The sequence below is a fragment of the Salmo salar genome, chromosome ssa25 (assembly GCF_905237065.1).
Source record: "Salmo salar chromosome ssa25, Ssal_v3.1, whole genome shotgun sequence".
Classification (NCBI taxonomy): domain Eukaryota; kingdom Metazoa; phylum Chordata; class Actinopteri; order Salmoniformes; family Salmonidae; genus Salmo; species Salmo salar.
In genome coordinates, this window is record NC_059466.1 from 48575968 (window position 1) to 48595977 (window position 20010).

The 20010-nt window shown below is 45.7% G+C and overlaps 1 protein-coding gene across 1 annotated transcript in view; it reads left to right on the forward strand.

The window, feature by feature from the left end:
* Nucleotides 1-17687, forward strand: part of LOC106586908 (ankyrin repeat domain-containing protein 50) — a 42545-nt gene extending 24858 nt beyond the window's left edge. Inside the window, exons 3-4 of the mRNA XM_045707548.1 lie at nucleotides 12051-15567; nucleotides 16045-17687. Of these exons, the coding sequence (XP_045563504.1) occupies nucleotides 12051-15553 (3503 nt within the window). The 3' untranslated portion in view covers nucleotides 15554-15567; nucleotides 16045-17687. The remainder of the gene's footprint in view (nucleotides 1-12050; nucleotides 15568-16044) is intronic.
* Nucleotides 17688-20010: the final 2323 nt, after the last annotated feature.

Sequence of the window (20010 nt, forward strand, 5' to 3'; positions counted from 1 at the left end):
CCAGACCTCCTGTGTCCTTTTGTATGTAGTTACGACCATGTCAAGAGCAGCTGCTCAGCGATTTGACAGCTCCAACGCAGTTACACCTACGACACCGCCATAACTTCAGCTCTGACGAAACACAAGGCTATTCTAACACTTTATAGGCTTGAATCTAGGCCAAACAATAGTATCTCATGTTGATCAACTGATAGTCCTGTGTTTTCAACAAGCCTATATATAGCGTGGACAATATCTCCAGTCAGGCTTTTTAACAAAACCTTTTTAGAATAGACATTTTATAATTTCTTATTTGTTAGGGTATTGTAATGTAAATGCCATTTTTCTACCATCTTAGTAATTTAGCAGACAGTCTTATACAGAGTGACTTACAGTTAGTCATCTTTAATGCAGGGACTCCCGGCTAAAATAAAGGAAAAAAGAAAAATGTTAAGGTCAGCTTGGTGAGACAACCACGTATCAAATGTTATTAGTCACATGCTCCGAATACAACAGGTGTAGTAGACCTCACAGTGAAATGCTGAATACAACAGGTGTAGTAGACCTCACAGTGAAATGCTGAATACAACAGGTGTAGTAGACCTTACAGTGAAATGCTGAATACAACAGGTGTAGTAGACCTCACAGTGAAATGCTGAATACAACAGGTGTAGTAGACCTCACAGTGAAATGCTGAATACAACAGGTGTAGTAGACCTCACAGTGAAATGCTGAATACAACAGGTGTAGTAGACCTCACAGTGAAATGCTGAATACAACAGGTGTAGTAGACCTCACAGTGAAATGCTGAATACAACAGGTGTAGTAGACCTCACAGTGAAATGCTGAATACAACAGGTGTAGTAGACCTCACAGTGAAATGCTGAATATAACAGGTGTAGTAGACCTCACAGTGAAATGCTGAATACAACAGGTGTAGTAGACCTCACAGTGAAATGCTGAATACAACAGGTGTAGTAGACCTCACAGTGAAATGCTGAATACAACAGGTGTAGTAGACCTTACAGTGAAATGCTGAATACAACAGGTGTAGTAGACCTCACAGTGAAATGCTGAATACAACAGGTGTAGTAGACCTTACAGTGAAATGCTGAATACAACAGGTGTAGTAGACCTCACAGTGAAATGCTGAATACAACAGGTGTAGTAGACCTTACAGTGAAATGCTGAATACAACAGGTGTAGTAGACCTCACAGTGAAATACTGAATACAACATGTGTAGTAGACCTCACAGTGAAATGCTGAATACAACAGGTGTAGTAGACCTTAACAGTGAAATGCTGAATACAACAGGTGTAGTAGACCTCACAGTGAAATGCTGAATACAACAGGTGTAGTAGACCTCACAGTGAAATGCTGAATACAACAGGTGTAGTAGACCTTACAGTGAAATGCTGAATACAACAGGTGTAGTAGACCTCACAGTGAAATGCTGAATACAACAGGTGTAGTAGACCTCACAGTGAAATGCTGAATACAACAGGTGTAGTAGACCTTACAGTGAAATGCTGAATACAACAGGTGTAGTAGACCTTACAGTGAAATGCTGAATACAACAGGTGTAGTAGACCTTACAGTGAAATGCTGAATACAACAGGTGTAGTAGACCTTACAGTGAAATGCTGAATACAACAGGTGTAGTAGACCTCACAGTGAAATGCTGAATATAACAGGTGTAGTAGACCTCACAGTGAAATGCTGAATACAACAGGTGTAGTAGACCTTACAGTGAAATGCTGAATACAACAGGTGTAGTAGACCTTTACAGTGAAATGCTGAATACAACAGGTGTAGTAGACCTCACAGTGAAATGCTGAATACAACAGGTGTAGTAGACCTCACAGTGAAATGCTGAATACAACAGGTGTAGTAGACCTCACAGTGAAATGCTGAATACAACAGGTGTAGTAGACCTTACAGTGAAATGCTGAATACAACAGGTGTAGTAGACCTCACAGTGAAATGCTGAATACAACAGGTGTAGTAGACCTCTACAGTGAAATGCTGAATACAACAGGTGTAGTAGACCTCACAGTGAAATGCTGAATACAACAGGTGTAGTAGACCTCACAGTGAAATGCTGAATACAACAGGTGTAGTAGACCTCACAGTGAAATGCTGAATACAACAGGTGTAGTAGACCTCACAGTGAAATGCTGAATACAACAGGTGTAGTAGACCTCACAGTGAAATGCTGAATACAACAGGTGTAGTAGACCTCACAGTGAAATGCTGAATACAACAGGTGTAGTAGACCTCACAGTGAAATGCTGAATACAACAGGTGTAGTAGTAGACCTTACAGTGAAATGCTGAATACAACAGGTGTAGTAGACCTTACAGTGAAATGCTGAATACAACAGGTGTAGTAGACCTCACAGTGAAATGCTGAATACAACAGGTGTAGTAGACCTCACAGTGAAATACTGAATACAACAGGTGTAGTAGACCTCACAGTGAAATGCTGAATACAACAGGTGTAGTAGACCTCACAGTGAAATGCTGAATACAACAGGTGTAGTAGACCTCACAGTGAAATGCTGAATACAACAGGTGTAGTAGACCTCAGTGAAATGCTGAATACAACAGGTGTAGTAGACCTCACAGTGAAATGCTGAATACAACAGGTGTAGTAGACCTCACAGTGAAATGCTGAATACAACAGGTGTAGTAGACCTCACAGTGAAATGCTGAATACAACAGGTGTAGTAGACCTTACAGTGAAATGCTGAATACAACAGGTGTAGTAGACCTTACAGTGAAATACTGAATACAACAGGTGTAGTAGACCTTACAGTGAAATGCTGAATACAACAGGTGTAGTAGACCTTACAGTGAAATGCTGAATACAACAGGTGTAGTAGACCTTACAGTGAAATGCTGAATACAACAGGTGTAGTAGACCTCACAGTGAAATGCTGAATACAACAGGTGTAGTAGACCTCACAGTGAAATGCTGAATACAACAGGTGTAGTAGACCTCACAGTGAAATGCTGAATACAACAGGTGTAGTAGTAGACCTTACAGTGAAATGCTGAATACAACAGGTGTAGTAGACCTTACAGTGAAATGCTGAATACAACAGGTGTAGTAGACCTTACAGTGAAATGCTGAATACAACAGGTGTAGTAGACCTCACAGTGAAATGCTGAATACAACAGGTGTAGTAGACCTCACAGTGAAATGCTGAATACAACAGGTGTAGTAGACCTTACAGTGAAATGCTGAATACAACAGGTGTAGTAGACCTTACAGTGAAATACTGAATACAACAGGTGTAGTAGACCTTACAGTGAAATGCTGAATACAACAGGTGTAGTAGACCTTACAGTGAAATGCTGAATACAACAGGTGTAGTAGACCTTACAGTGAAATGCTGAATACAACAGGTGTAGTAGACCTTACAGTGAAATGCTGAATACAACAGGTGTAGTAGACCTCACAGTGAAATGCTGAATACAACAGGTGTAGTAGACCTCACAGTGAAATGCTGAATACAACAGGTGTAGTAGACCTCACAGTGAAATGCTGAATACAACAGGTGTAGTAGACCTCACAGTGAAATGCTGAATACAACAGGTGTAGTAGACCTCAGTGAAATGCTGAATACAACAGGTGTAGTAGACCTCACAGTGAAATGCTGAATACAACAGGTGTAGTAGACCTTACAGTGAAATGCTGAATACAACAGGTGTAGTAGACCTTTACAGTGAAATGCTGAATACAACATGTGTAGTAGACCTTACAGTGAAATGCTGAATACAACAGGTGTAGTAGACCTCACAGTGAAATGCTGAATACAACAGGTGTAGTAGACCTCACAGTGAAATGCTGAATACAACAGGTGTAGTAGACCTTACAGTGAAACGCTAACATACAACAGGTGTAGTAGACCTCACAGTGAAATGCTGAATACAACAGGTGTAGTAGACCTCACAGTGAAATGCTGAATACAACAGGTGTAGTAGACCTCACAGTGAAATACTGAATACAACAGGTGTAGTAGACCTTACAGTGAAATGCTGAATACAACAGGTGTAGTAGACCTTACAGTGAAATACTGAATACAACAGTTGTAGTAGACCTTACAGTGAAATGCTGAATACAACAGGTGTAGTAGACCTTACAGTGAAATGCTGAATACAACAGGTGTAGTAGACCTTACAGTGAAATGCTGAATACAACAGGTGTAGTAGACCTCACAGTGAAATGCTGAATACAACAGGTGTAGTAGACCTCACAGTGAAATGCTGAATACAACAGGTGTAGTAGACCTCACAGTGAAATGCTGAATACAACAGGTGTAGTAGTAGACCTTACAGTGAAATGCTGAATACAACAGGTGTAGTAGACCTTACAGTGAAATGCTGAATACAACAGGTGTAGTAGACCTTACAGTGAAATGCTGAATACAACAGGTGTAGTAGACCTCACAGTGAAATACTGAATACAACAGGTGTAGTAGACCTCACAGTGAAATGCTGAATACAACAGGTGTAGTAGACCTTACAGTGAAATGCTGAATACAACAGGTGTAGTAGACCTTACAGTGAAATGCTGAATACAACAGGTGTAGTAGACCTTACAGTGAAATGCTGAATACAACAGGTGTAGTAGACCTTACAGTGAAATGCTGAATACAACAGGTGTAGTAGACCTCACAGTGAAATGCTGAATACAACAGGTGTAGTAGACCTCACAGTGAAATGCTGAATACAACAGGTGTAGTAGACCTCACAGTGAAATGCTGAATACAACAGGTGTAGTAGACCTCACAGTGAAATGCTGAATACAACAGGTGTAGTAGACCTCACAGTGAAATGCTGAATACAACAGGTGTAGTAGACCTCACAGTGAAATGCTGAATACAACAGGTGTAGTAGACCTCACAGTGAAATGCTGAATACAACAGGTGTAGTAGACCTCAGTGAAATGCTGAATACAACAGGTGTAGTAGACCTCACAGTGAAATGCTGAATACAACAGGTGTAGTAGACCTCACAGTGAAATGCTGAATACAACAGGTGTAGGTAGACCTTACAGTGACATGCTGAATACAACAGGTGTAGTAGACCTTACAGTGAAATGCTGAATACAACAGGTGTAGTAGACCTCACAGTGAAATGCTGAATACAACAGGTGTAGTAGACCTTACAGTGAAATGCTCAATACAACAGGTGTAGTAGACCTTACAGTGAAATGCTGAATACAACAGGTGTGGTAGACCTTACAGTGAAATGCTGAATACAACAGGTGTTGTAGACCTTACAGTGAAATGCTGAATACAACAGGTGTAGTAGACCTTACAGTGAAATGCTGAATACAACAGGTATAGTAGACCTTACAGTGAAATGCTGAATACAACAGGTGTAGTAGACCTTAACAGTGAAATGCTGAATACAACAGGTGTAGTAGACCTTACAGTGAAATGCTGAATACAACAGGTGTAGTAGACCTTTACAGTGAAATGCTGAATACAACAGGTGTAGTAGACCTTTACAGTGAAATGCTGAATACAACAGGTGTAGTAGACCTTACAGTGAAATGCTGAATACAACAGGTGTAGTAGACCTTACAGTGAAATGCTGAATACAACAGGTGTAGTAGACCTTTACAGTGAAATGCTGAATACAACAGGTGTAGACCTCACAGTGAAATGCTGAATACAACAGGTGTAGTAGACCTTACAGTGAAATGCTGAATACAACAGGTGTAGTAGACCTTACAGTGAAATGCTGAATACAACAGGTGTAGTAGACCTTACAGTGAAATGCTGAATACAACAGGTGTAGTAGACCTCACAGTGAAATGCTGAATACAACAGGTGTAGTAGACCTTACAGTGAAATGCTGAATACAACAGGTGTAGTAGACCTTTACAGTGAAATTCTGAATACAACAGGTGTAGTAGACCTTACAGTGAAATGCTGAATACAACAGGTGTAGTAGACCTTACAGTGAAATGCTGAATACAACAGGTGTAGTAGACCTCACAGTGAAATGCTGAATACAACAGGTGTAGTAGACCTTACAGTGAAATGCTGAATACAACAGGTGTAGACCTCACAGTGAAATGCTGAATACAACAGGTGTAGTAGACCTTACAGTGAAATGCTGAATACAACAGGTGTAGTAGACCTTACAGTGAAACGCTAACATACAACAGGTGTAGTAGACCTCACAGTGAAATGCTGAATACAACAGGTGTAGTAGACCTTACAGTGAAATGCTGAATACAACAGGTGTAGTAGACCTCACAGTGAAATGCTGAATACAACAGGTGTAGTAGACCTCACAGTGAAATGCTGAATACAACAGGTGTAGTAGACCTCACAGTGAAATGCTGAATACAACAGGTGTAGTAGACCTTTACAGTGAAATGCTGAATACAACAGGTGTAGTAGACCTTACAGTGAAATGCTGAATACAACAGGTGTAGTAGACCTTACAGTGAAATGCTGAATACAACAGGTGTAGTAGACCTCACAGTGAAATGCTGAATACAACAGGTGTAGTAGACCTTACAGTGAAATGCTGAATACAACAGGTGTAGACCTCACAATGAAATGCTGAATACAACAGGTGTAGTAGACCTTACAGTGAAATGCTGAATACAACAGGTGTAGTAGACCTTACAGTGAAACGCTAACATACAACAGGTGTAGTAGACCTCACAGTGAAATGCTGAATACAACAGGTGTAGTAGACCTTACAGTGAAATGCTGAATACAACAGGTGTAGTAGACCTCACAGTGAAATGCTGAATACAACAGGTGTAGTAGACCTCACAGTGAAATGCTGAATACAACAGGTGTAGTAGACCTCACAGTGAAATGCTGAATACAACAGGTGTAGTAGACCTCACAGTGAAATGCTGAATACAACAGGTGTAGTAGACCTTACAGTGAAATGCTGAATACAACAAGTGTAGTAGACCTTACAGTGTAATGCTGAATACAACAGGTGTAGTAGACCTTACAGTGAAATGCTGAATACAACAGGTGTAGTAGACCTCACAGTGAAATGCTGAATACAACAGGTGTAGTAGACCTCACAGTGAAATGCTGAATACAACAGGTGTAGTAGACCTCACAGTGAAATGCTGAATACAACAGGTGTAGGTAGACCTTACAGTGACATGCTGAATACAACAGGTGTAGTAGACCTTACAGTGAAATGCTGAATACAACAGGTGTAGTAGACCTCACAGTGAAATGCTGAATACAACAGGTGTAGTAGACCTTACAGTGAAATGCTCAATACAACAGGTGTAGTAGACCTTACAGTGAAATGCTCAATACAACAGGTGTGGTAGACCTTACAGTGAAATGCTGAATACAACAGGTGTTGTAGACCTTACAGTGAAATGCTGAATACAACAGGTGTAGTAGACCTTACAGTGAAATGCTGAATACAACAGGTGTAGTAGACCTTACAGTGAAATGCTGAATACAACAGGTGTAGTAGACCTTAACAGTGAAATGCTGAATACAACAGGTGTAGTAGACCTTACAGTGAAATGCTGAATACAACAGGTGTAGTAGACCTTTACAGTGAAATGCTGAATACAACAGGTGTAGTAGACCTTTACAGTGAAATGCTGAATACAACAGGTGTAGTAGACCTTACAGTGAAATGCTGAATACAACAGGTGTAGTAGACCTTACAGTGAAATGCTGAATACAACAGGTGTAGTAGACCTTTACAGTGAAATGCTGAATACAACAGGTGTAGACCTCACAGTGAAATGCTGAATACAACAGGTGTAGTAGACCTTACAGTGAAATGCTGAATACAACAGGTGTAGTAGACCTTACAGTGAAATGCTGAATACAACAGGTGTAGTAGACCTCACAGTGAAATGCTGAATACAACAGGTGTAATAGACCTTACAGTGAAATGCTGAATACAACAGGTGTAGTAGACCTTTACAGTGAAATTCTGAATACAACAGGTGTAGTAGACCTTACAGTGAAATGCTGAATACAACAGGTGTAGTAGACCTTACAGTGAAATGCTGAATACAACAGGTGTAGTAGACCTCACAGTGAAATGCTGAATACAACAGGTGTAGTAGACCTTACAGTGAAATGCTGAATACAACAGGTGTAGACCTCACAGTGAAATGCTGAATACAACAGGTGTAGTAGACCTTACAGTGAAATGCTGAATACAACAGGTGTAGTAGACCTTACAGTGAAACGCTAACATACAACAGGTGTAGTAGACCTCACAGTGAAATTCTGAATACAACAGGTGTAGTAGACCTTACAGTGAAATGCTGAATACAACAGGTGTAGTAGACCTCACAGTGAAATGCTGAATACAACAGGTGTAGTAGACCTCACAGTGAAATGCTGAATACAACAGGTGTAGTAGACCTCACAGTGAAATGCTGAATACAACAGGTGTAGTGACCTCTACAGTGAAATGCTGAATACAACAGGTGTAGTAGACCTTACAGTGAAATGCTGAATACAACAGGTGTAGTAGACCTTACAGTGAAACGCTAAATACAACAGGTGTAGTAGACCTCACAGTGAAATGCTGAATACAACAGGTGTAGTAGACCTTACAGTGAAATGCTGAATACAACAGGTGTAGACCTCACAATGAAATGCTGAATACAACAGGTGTAGTAGACCTTACAGTGAAATGCTGAATACAACAGGTGTAGTAGACCTTACAGTGAAACGCTAACATACAACAGGTGTAGTAGACCTCACAGTGAAATGCTGAATACAACAGGTGTAGTAGACCTTACAGTGAAATGCTGAATACAACAGGTGTAGTAGACCTCACAGTGAAATGCTGAATACAACAGGTGTAGTAGACCTCACAGTGAAATGCTGAATACAACAGGTGTAGTAGACCTCACAGTGAAATGCTGAATACAACAGGTGTAGTAGACCTCACAGTGAAATGCTGAATACAACAGGTGTAGTAGACCTTACAGTGAAATGCTGAATACAACAAGTGTAGTAGACCTTACAGTGTAATGCTGAATACAACAGGTGTAGTAGACCTTACAGTGAAATGCTGAATACAACAGGTGTAGTAGACCTCACAGTGAAATGCTGAATACAACAGGTGTAGTAGACCTCACAGTGAAATGCTGAATACAACAGGTGTAGTAGACCTCGCAGTGAAATGCTGAATACAACAGGTGTAGTAGACCTCACAGTGAAATGCTGAATACAACAGGTGTAGTAAACCTTACAGTGAAATGCTGAATACAACAGGTGTAGTAGACCTTTTCAGTGAAATGCTGAATACAACAGGTGTAGACCTCACAGTGAAATGCTGAATACAACAGGTGTAGTAGACCTTACAGTGAAATGCTGAATACAACAGGTGTAGTAGACCTCACAGTGAAATGCTTACTTACAAGCCCTTTAACCAACAATGCAGTTAAAAAAAAATACAGATAAGAAGTAAAAGTAACAAGTAATTAAAGAGCAGCAGTGAAATAACAATAGCGAGACTATATACAGGGGGGGGTACCGGTACAGAGACAATGTGCAGGGGCACCGGTTAGTCAAGGTAATATGTACATGTAGGTAGAGTTGTTAAAGTGACTATGCATAGATGATAACAACAGAGAGTAGCAGCAGTGTGGGGGGGGGGGCAATGCAAATAGTCTGGGGAACCAATTGATTAGATGTTCAGGAGTCTTATGGTTTGAGGGTAGAAGCTGTTTAGAAGCCTCTTGGTCCTAGACTTGGTGCTCCGGTACTGCTTGCCGTGCGGTAGCAGGAAGAACAGTCTATGACTAGGGTGGCTGGGGTCTTTGAGAATTCTTAGGGCCTTCCTCTGACACCGCCTGGTATAGAGAGGTCCTGGATGGCAGGAAGCTTGGCCCCGGTGATGTACTGGGCCGTACGCAGTAAGATGCTATATCGAGGGAAAAGTTGCTATCAGCCAAGTCAAAGAGTGTGAGTGCTAGAACAGAAAGGGTGTTAATAGTTAATCAACAAAACGACGGATGACAAACCGTTGTGTTTCTGTCCTTTTTTCCAGGCGTGCTGAATGCTTGATGTAGTGTTCAGTAACCACACAGGATCAAATGTAGTTGTTTTTAGAACGCAGAAGAACACCATGCTGCCATTACTATAGGGTGGGGAACATCTGAACACGTCTGTGCTGGAGAGGAGGAGAGATTTCCACCACACACTGCTTAACACCACTAAATATCTCTGTGGTACCAACAGTGAAACATGGAAGTGTGAATCCAATACCAGTATATGGTAGTCTAGATATCCCTCTGGCTGACTGAAGCTGAATGCTGCTACTCCACACCTTTTATATATCTGTTTCTACAGTCCAATATCTCTTCCTGAAGTAGCTAATGTTTGTTCTAAACAGGGGCGAAAATCTGATATCAACTTTGGGGGGGACAATTACATGACATTTTCTCAAGAGCAATTCCTGAGGGGGACACCAAAAGTAGTGCTGTAACACATAGCCTACATTGTAATATGGTAAATGTATATTGAGGAACCAAAGAAATAAGGTGTTTGCCGTACTCCTAACTACCGGTACCCAAAACTACACAACTATTCACAACAGCAATACCATTGCCTTTAACAAATCTTAGTTCAGTCACCAGTTTAAGTTGAGAGTGGGGGTATCCATGGCATTTTCCAATTATGTTCCTATTTTACAAGTAAAAAAAATGGAGAACCTTTCATAATGTTGCCAAACAAAGACTCAACAAACTTACCTGAGACTCCCTGTCTCTGCCAGTCTGTCCCTGCATATCTGTCCCCAACTCTGCTGTCTGTGTGCAATCTGTTGCCTGCTCTGCCTAATGACATCATTGTGAAACATTTCCATTAGAATTTCATTTCTTTCTTATGAACATTTTATCAACTAGTCTTTGAGATATTAGGCTACTAGGGTTCTTACTTTGTGTTTTGGTGTACTGAAAAATACTCTGATGTCCGTCTTTTATTTTTCTGCCATTTTTCTACCTGGCTGGCTGGCTACACACACACACAGTGTGTTGGTTATTTACAGTAGGAGATGGGCTTCTATCATCTTATCTTTTATCATTCTATTTGGGCTTCGATCTAAAAGGTAGCTAGCAAATGTGAAACGGATTAAAATGACAAGAGTTGACAGCTGTATGAGTTCACCATTTACACAACATATGCTGCAACCTTTTGTAATTGTAATAGTTTGTTTCATATTGGCTGGCTTCCAACAATAGCTGAATTTGCAAAGCTTGCGAACACCAATTCAGTTTCAGTGGTGTTTGCTATAATCTTTGCTACCTGGGTTAAATCAGTTTATCGCTAACCTTATCACAGGGACTTTGAAGCACTAACTTACGTCATCTGCATGCTGATCTCGGAATAAATTGACCATAGCAAAGATTCCATCTTTGACGAGGCCACATAAATGGAATAGGTACTAGCTAGCTTAATAGTTAATATTTGCGCGCTAGCTGTGCATATTCAGCTAGTGTGTGTGCGCGATTGACTGGATTAACCTCACGTCAGTTACGTTCATTGAGTGCCTTTCAGACAGTGGCTACGACCCCTCTGTTACCTTGCCAGTGGATCAAACCATTGTGAGGAAAAGGGTGGGGGGTCGCAATCTTTTGAAACTTAAAAACGTGCTGTTAAGTGTTTATAATCAGCACAATTGCTTTCATTGCGTATTATTAATATTATTTAAATTACATAGTTATGTTTCAGTGATATATTGGGGGGGACAAATCATATTTTTCCCAGGATGGGGGGGCCGTGTCCCCCCGTCCCCCCCGCGATTTCCGCCCCTGGTTCTAAAGTTACATTAAGTGACAGTGTCTCTCTCTCTCTCTCTCTCGCTCTCTGTCTCTCTCTCTGTCCCTCTCTCTCTGTCCCTCTCTCTCTGTCCCTCTCTCTCTGTCCCTCTCTCTCTGTCTCTCTGTCTCTGTCTCTCTCTGTCTCTCTCTCTCTGTCTCTCTCTCTCTGTCTCTCTCTCTCTGTCTCTCTCTCTCTCTCTGTCCCTCTCTCTCTGTCCCTCTCTCTCTGTCTCTCTCTGTTGCTCCCTCCTCTCGGTAGGTTTCCGTAAGCTGTGTCTGGACGATCTGCGTAAGCCTGCGCCGGTGCGTGACGTGCAGCACTATATCCTGCGGAGGCTGGACCAGGAAGGGGCGCTCCGCCGTCAGCTGACCCCCGAGACGGCCGACATGCTCAACCTGCTGCACATCAAGAGTGGTGGCTGCTTCCTGTTCCTGGAACGCGTTCTAGACGGCGTGGCGGGGGCCTTGGTGGGGCTCCGGGAGATCCGGGACATCCCCGGGACCCTCAACGGCCTCTACCTGTGGCTCTGTCAGAGAGTCTTCCCCAGGGGCCTGTTCCTCCAAGTCAGGCCCCTCCTCAACGCCCTCCTGGCCTCCCCTAGGCCTCTCACTACCCAGGAGATCTACACCGCCACCTGGACCCAGGACATGTCCCTCAGCCCTCTGGACTTCCAGAACAGGCTACGGGCTCTGTCCACGCTGCTCATCGACGGGCCGGGAGGCAGAAAGCTCCTGTTCCACACTAGTTTTGCAGAGTGGCTGACGGACGTGAAGTACTGCACTCAGAAGTATCTGTGTAGTGTGTCTGAGGGACACACCATGCTGGCCATGGCTCTCACCCTCCGCGCCCCACACCTTAACACTGAGGACACCTGTCAGATGGGCTCGCACCTGGTCAGCTCAGGCATGCACAAGGACAACCCTGCCCTCCTGGCCCTGTGGCTGTTGTGGGCTGATGTGCCCCCTCTGACTAGCCCCTTTTCCCCCTCTTCCCGTGCCTCTCAGCCCCCTGTCCTGGTCAGGCAGGAAGTCCTCCAGCTGCTGATGAAGAGTGGGGTGTTCCCTCCCTCCTGTGCCCCAGATGGAGGCCCCAGCGTGGGGGTACACTGTGCAGGAGGGGGGGGGACAATCATCGGGCAGGCGCTAGAGAGGCAGGACACAGTGAGGGTGCTACTGGACAGCGGGGTCAGCGTGAACAGGGCCGACCCCACAGACGGACGCACCCTCCTGGCCAGTGCGGCCCATGCAGGCTCAGCTGACGTGACCGACCTACTCCTGTCCCGAGGGGCTGACCCTCTGATCAGTGACCACCAGGGCCAGACTCCCTTAACGCTGTCTGCCAGGCAGGGCCATGTCAGGGTACTGGGGATGCTGCTGGACTGGGCCAGGGGTCTGGAGCCGGAGGCCGGCGTGGGGATGGTGGAGCATGCAGACAGCGAGGGCTGGACGGCCTTACGGTCAGCGGCCTGGGGGGGTCACACCGAGGCCGTGCACCTCCTCCTGGATGCAGGGGCGGACGTGGACGGGTGTGATGCTGAAGGCCGATCGGCGCTGAGGGCGGCGGCCTGGGGGGGTCACGAGGAGATCCTCCTCACTCTGCTGGACCACGGGGCGCAGGTGGACATGGTCGACCGGGAGGGCCGCACGCCACTGATTGCCGCCGCCTACATGGGCCATCGGGAGGCGGTAGAGATCCTGCTGGACCACGGGGCAGAGGTCGACCTGGCCGATGGAGACGGCCGTACTGCCCTGTCAGTGGCTGCTCTCTGTGTGCCCACAGCGGCTGGAGTCAAAGGTTACGGCGAAGTGGCCAGCCTGCTGTTGGAGCGAGGGGCGGACCCGGAGCACAGGGACCAGGATGGGATGACCCCTCTGCTGCTGGCGGCGTATGAAGGTCATGAGGAAGTGGTAGAACTGTTGTTAGAGGCCGGGGCCGACGTAGACGAGAGCGCCGGGCCACACGCCGCCGCTTCTGCTGCCGTCACCCCGCTGTTGGCGGCTGCCGCAATGGGCCATTCCGCGACAGTGGGCAGGGTGCTGTTCTGGGGCGCGGCGGTGGATGGCATCGATGGGGAGGGTCGTACAGCTCTGAGCCTGGCAGCAGCACGGGGCAGCGTGGAGGTGGTCAGAGCACTTCTGGACCGAGGGCTGGATGAGAACCATAAAGACGATCTGGGCTGGACCCCTCTGCACGCCGCCGCCTGCGAGGGCCACCGGGGGGTCTGTGCCGTCCTGACAGAGCGTGGGAGCATGGTGCGGGTTGGAGAAATGGACATCGAGGGACGGACGCCCCTCATCCTGGCCGCGCAGGAGGGCCACTGTGGCACGGTGAGGCTTCTGTTGGACCGCCGCTCGCTCATCGACCACCGGGCGTACGACGGCCACTCTGCGCTGAGCGCCGCCGCCCTGGAGGGCCACGCTGAGGTGGTGGAGCTACTGATGAGGCGGGGCACGGACACGGACGTACGGGACGCAGAGGGCCGCCCACTGCTCTACCTCCTGGTGCTGGAGGGACATCTGGACATCGCTGCCCTCATCATGGAGAAAGGGGGCGTGCCCCTGGAGTCCCGGGACGGGGAGGGGCGCACGGCGCTGCACGTGGCCTCCTGGCAGGGCAACCTGGAGGCAGTGGGGCTGCTGTTGAGCCATGGGGCAGACCCTAACACCCAGGACGGGGAGGGACGACCCCCCTTGCACTCCGTAGCCTGGCGGGGTCATGTTGAACCTGGTCGTCTGCTCCTGGAGGTCAGGGGGATCAACGTGGATCTGGCCTGCCGCCAGCAGGGGGCCACAGCACTGAGCATCGCGGCTCAGGAGGGCCATGCCAATATCGTTACCATGCTACTGGAGGGAGGGGCCAACCCAGACCACATAGACAAGTACGGCCGCAGCCCCGTGAAGGTGGCCGGGAAGAGGGGTCACTTCACTATCGTCAGGCTGCTGGAGAGCTACGGAGCCAAACCGTACTCAGTTCGTCTGCCCCCGTCCAACACCCTGTCGCCACGGTCATCCGCTGTGAAGAGCCCGTCCTCCGCCTGCTCAGGGAGTAACGTGGCCCAGGCAGGGCGTCATCATGGGGCTAGCACCTCCTCAGCCTCCTGCTCTCCAGGCTCCACAGCCGAGCATTTCCACTCCATCCAGAGCTCCCAGACATCCTCCTCCACAGCCCACTCCCAGGCCACGGTGCAGACCGTCCCCGCTGACAGCCTGTCCTTCACCCAGCAGATCCAACAGCACTCCCTTCCACGCTGCCGCTCCCGCCACTCCACCCTGCCTCCGCCCGGCTCCGCCCGTGGCAGCCTGCAAGGAACCAGCCACAGGGCCCAATGCCCTAAGGCCAGCCCTCCTCCACCCACCCTCTGCACAGTCACGGCCATGGTGCATGACTCTGAACAGACTTACAAAGGCTACCCAGCAGGGTTCGACTATCCCAGTAAACACAATCCCCCCAGCCTGATCCAGTATGGAGGGGGGAGGTGGAACTCTGTCATGGCTTCTCTAGGAGTGACGCCTGGACAAGATGGCCCCAAAAACAGGGACAGTCTCCCTATGGGCTACCCCTACCAGGTCCAGAGCCCGGCTCAGAGAGAGACATGGGAGGAGAACCAGAAAATGTCTATAACCCCTGGTAGTGCCTTATCTCCTCCCTGCATGGTGGTCATGACGACCACGGACCCCCAGCTCAACCTGAAACAGGCCATCAAGCTGCAGTTTGAAGGGCCCACCAGCGCTGCCTTATACAAGAGGGAGACGCCCCTGTGAACTTTGACCTAACAGTGAGTACTGTCTGTCTGGTCACCAAAGAGAGTTGACTAACTGTAAAAGCTGTGAGACAGAGGCTTATAAAGTGTTATATTATTATATTATATTATATTATTATTATTAGTATATTCCAAACTTAAGGGACCCTGGTGTTTTCCTTCATTGTCTTAAGAGATGCTGAATGTAGTGAACTGTTACGTCAGAAATCAATTCTCACTAACTTCCTACTCAAAAGCAACTGTTATTTGGACACCAGTTGGTGTTACTTTCCATCCTTTTTTTTTTTTTTCATCACATTGATCTTCCCCAGAGTTAAAATCAAGTCTACAGTGGTATTATATTATATTTAAAACCAGAGCTTCATTACACCGTGACCTCTCAAGGATGGCACGTCCCAAACCATGTCCTGTCCTTTCAGCAGTGTCCTGTCCTTTCAGGTGGTACATTTGAAGGAATTCCTGGCATTTTAATGACAGCATTCTCTGTTGTAGGTTCTAGGTGGACGTGGAGTTCAAGGGTCCGTTTTTCAGAATGGATAATGGTTCTTACGGGTCAGATGAGAGCGGAAGGGGGCTTCTCTCTCATCCCCACCCTCTCCGCCTTCAGCTCAGCGGACCAGAGAAAGAATGGAGAGACTGAAAGACTTCAATGCCGTTTTACATTCCAGACTTTTTCCGTCGCCTGTTTTGAGCAGCTGTCACTAAATAGCGGACACACACACACACACACACACACACACACACACACACACACACACACACACACACACACACACACACACACACACTTCCTCAGACACAAAGCCTTGCCTCTTCTCTTCAGTGGAGTTGACATTGTCATGAGTGCCATGGACAAGTCGGATGGAGAGGAGCTGTCAGTCCACCCTCCTGCTGATCTACCCCACAGAGACAGACCAGAGTGTGTGTGACAGTTCTGACACACAGTAACAGACCAGAGAGAGAGTGTGTGTGTGACAATTCTGTGACACACAGGCCCAACACAGGGCTGTGGTCTCACCAGGGTTTGACGCTTTACCAATCATCAATGGACTTCTTCAGAAATCAAACTTTTCTACTCTACGGTGGATGAAAAGCATTCATTTGAAACCACCACAGAACAGCCATAATAGACGTGTGAAAGGGCTCTCGCTGAGACTAGATGGGCAAGGAGTCCCACGACAACACACTCACACAGGACTTAAGATTGGTTTTTTTATATATAGGAACTCTTTTTCACGCCGTAGCTGTTTTGAAAGCAACGATTCTACTGCTTGTGTGAGGGCACTATTGATGCCTTGATCTCCTCCAGAGTTTTGCTCTCTCTACTTTTAAAACCCCGGGACATGGCAGGTATTACCAGCTTGGAGTCTGTCGACGTGCATCTATGACGGCTTGGAGTCTGTCAACATGCATCTATGGCGGCCACGAGCCATACAAGTCAGCAGAAAAGACCGCAGTCCTACCAAAAGCCTAGTCTACAATGCTGTTGAAATGCTGCTATGTTTATGACATTAACCAACCAGCAGGCAGAATGCTCTAGCACACTCTGGCTAATGCTGTTGGAAGGGACTGCTAATGATGACATAAATCTAAAAATAGATTAGAAAGACAGAAGGTAGGAGTTTAGCTATTCATTTTAAATCATTGATCTGGCCTAAGTACTTCCACTTGTTCTTGTTACCATTTTGTTCCTATTTGAAAGCATAATGGCGTTCTTTAATTAAAATTGCAGACGTGCTGTAACTAATGTCAAACACATTTTGAGGTTTGTGTGTGTGTGTGTGTGTGTGTGTGTGTGTGTGTGTGTGTGTGTGTGTGTGTGTGTGTGTGTTAGCGTGGGCCTGTACTCTTAGTGTACAGCTTGCATCTGTGGAACGAGACGGAGGTGTTATAGATAGCATGTTTGCGTCACAAAGACCGAGATGAAAGAGACATGAAAGAGACATGGTTTCCTCACGGACCATTCCTCATGCACATCAGAGATGCAGCAGGTCAGGAAGGTTGCTGCCCTGAAAGCTTCTCTTCAGCTACAGAGAGTGAACCCACTGGTAGAATCACTGTTGTTTCAATGTAGTGTCAACGTATTGTGATGTTGAATCAACGTGGAAAATACATTTTGGATTTGAAAAAAGTAATCAACCAGTGCTGTTTTCGTCTCATTTTTCAACCAGCGTTGTAAACAGTGAAATGAGGGTAAAACTTCAACTTCAATACATTGATATAATAATGTGTAATAACAATGTTAGTCAGGTTAAATCAATCTAATTTCAACATAATTAGCAAGAACTATGTATACAATTCCACATAGAAATGTAAAACATATTTTGTATCCTATATTCAATAGACACTGAGTGGACAACACATTAGGAACACCTGCTCTTTCTTTGACGTAGACTGACCAGGTGAATCCAGGTGAAAGCTATGATCCCTTACTAATGTCCCTGGTTCAATCCACTTCAATCAGTGTAGATGAAGTGGAGACGACAGGTTAAAGAAGGACTTTTTAAGCCCTGAGACAATTGAGACATGGATTGTGTACGTGTGCCATTCAGAGGGTGAAGAGGGTGAAGACAAAAGATTGAAGTGCCTTTGAACGGGATATGATGATAGGTACCAGGTGCACCGGTTTGTTTAAAAAAAAATAAAAAAAATAAACTGCAAAGGCTGCTGGGTTTTTCACTCAACAGTTTCCTGTGTGTATCGAGAACGGTCCACCACCCAAAGAACATCCAGCCAACTGGACACAATTGGAGTCAACATGCATCCCTGTGGAACGCTTTCATAGGCTGTTCTGGGGGTTGGTAGGTATACTCATTGAGTGGTTGAAATTATGAAACATTTTATATTTGATTAGGTATTTATTTCACCTTGTTTCAATGTTGAGAGTAAAATGAATCACCGTCATGCCATCAACCTAAATAATAGAGGTAACAGTATATTGAAATGAAAATGTGTGAAGCCACAGTCGACAACGATTCCTGACTGAACAGTGATTCCTACTGGTATATGAGACGTAATGTCTGCCATCCAGATGGACGCTTACCTCTATGTATCCTGCGTAGCTTTGGAAACAAACTGTGGACATTTCAGCTGAGCTATCATGTCAACACATTTAGACACTGAGCAGCTTCAGCTCATTTTGTGTAGGCTGCTTAAACATTGACTAGTTGAAAAGTAATTCATTTTGTTACACAAGTTGTATGTGAATGTACATTTCGGAGGTTGACATCTGCCTATCGTTCATCCATGGTTGATTGGATCTTTGGAAGTTTAGAAGTAGTTACCATTACCCCTATAAATAAACAAGGTCAAATAACATACACTATGTATATATATGTATATGTATGTGTGTATGTATATATGTGTGTGTGTGTGCTGACAGGTACTGACCTGTTGCTGACAGGTGTATGAAATCGAGCACACAGCCATGCAATCTCCATAGACAAACATTGGCAGTAGAATGGCCTTACTGAGGAGCTCAGTGATGTTCAACGTGGCACTGTCATAGGATACCACCTTTCCAACAAGTCAGTTCATCAAATTTCTGCCCAGCGAGAGCTGCCCCGGTCAACCGTAAGTGCTGTTATTGTGAAGTGGAAACGTCTCAGAGCAACAACGGCTCAGTCGCAAAGTGGTAGGCCTAGCTCACTAGCTCACAAAACGGCACCCCCAAGTGCTGAAGTGTGTAAAAATCGTCTGTTCTCTTTTGCAACACTCACTTCTGAGTTCCAAACTGCCTCTGGAAGCAACGTCAACACAAGAACTGTTCGTCAGGAACGTCATGAAATGGGTTTCCATGGCGGAGTAGCCGCACACAAGCCTAAGATCACCATACGCAATGTCAAGCGTCGGCTGGAGTGGTATAAAGCTCGCTGCCGTTGGACTCTGGAGCAGTGGAAACCCGTTCTCTGGAGTGATGAATCACGCTTCACCATCTGGCAGTCCGACGAATGAATCTGGGTTTGGCGGATGCCAGGAGAATGCTACCTGCCCCAATGCATAGTGCCAACTGCAAAGTTTGGTGGAGGAGGAATAATGGTCTGTGCTTCCAACTTTGTGGCAACAGTTTGGGAAAGGCCTTTTCCTGTTTCAGCATGACAATGCCCCCGTGCACAAATCGAGGTCCATACAAAAATGGTTTGTCGAGATCGGTGTGGAAGAACTTGACTGACCTGCACAGAGCCCTGACCTCAACCCTATCGAAACACCTTTTGGAATGAATTGGAACGTCGACTGCGAGCCAGGCTTAATCAGTGCCTGACCTCACTAATGCTCTTGTGGCTGAATGGTAGCAAGTCCCTGCAGCAATGTTCTAACATCTAGTGGAAAGCCTTCCCAGAAGAGTGGAGGCTGTTATAGCAGCAAAGGGGGGGGGACCAACTCCATATTAATATCCATGATTTTGGAATGAGATGTTGGACAAGCAGTTGTCTACATACATTTGGTCATGTCGTGTAT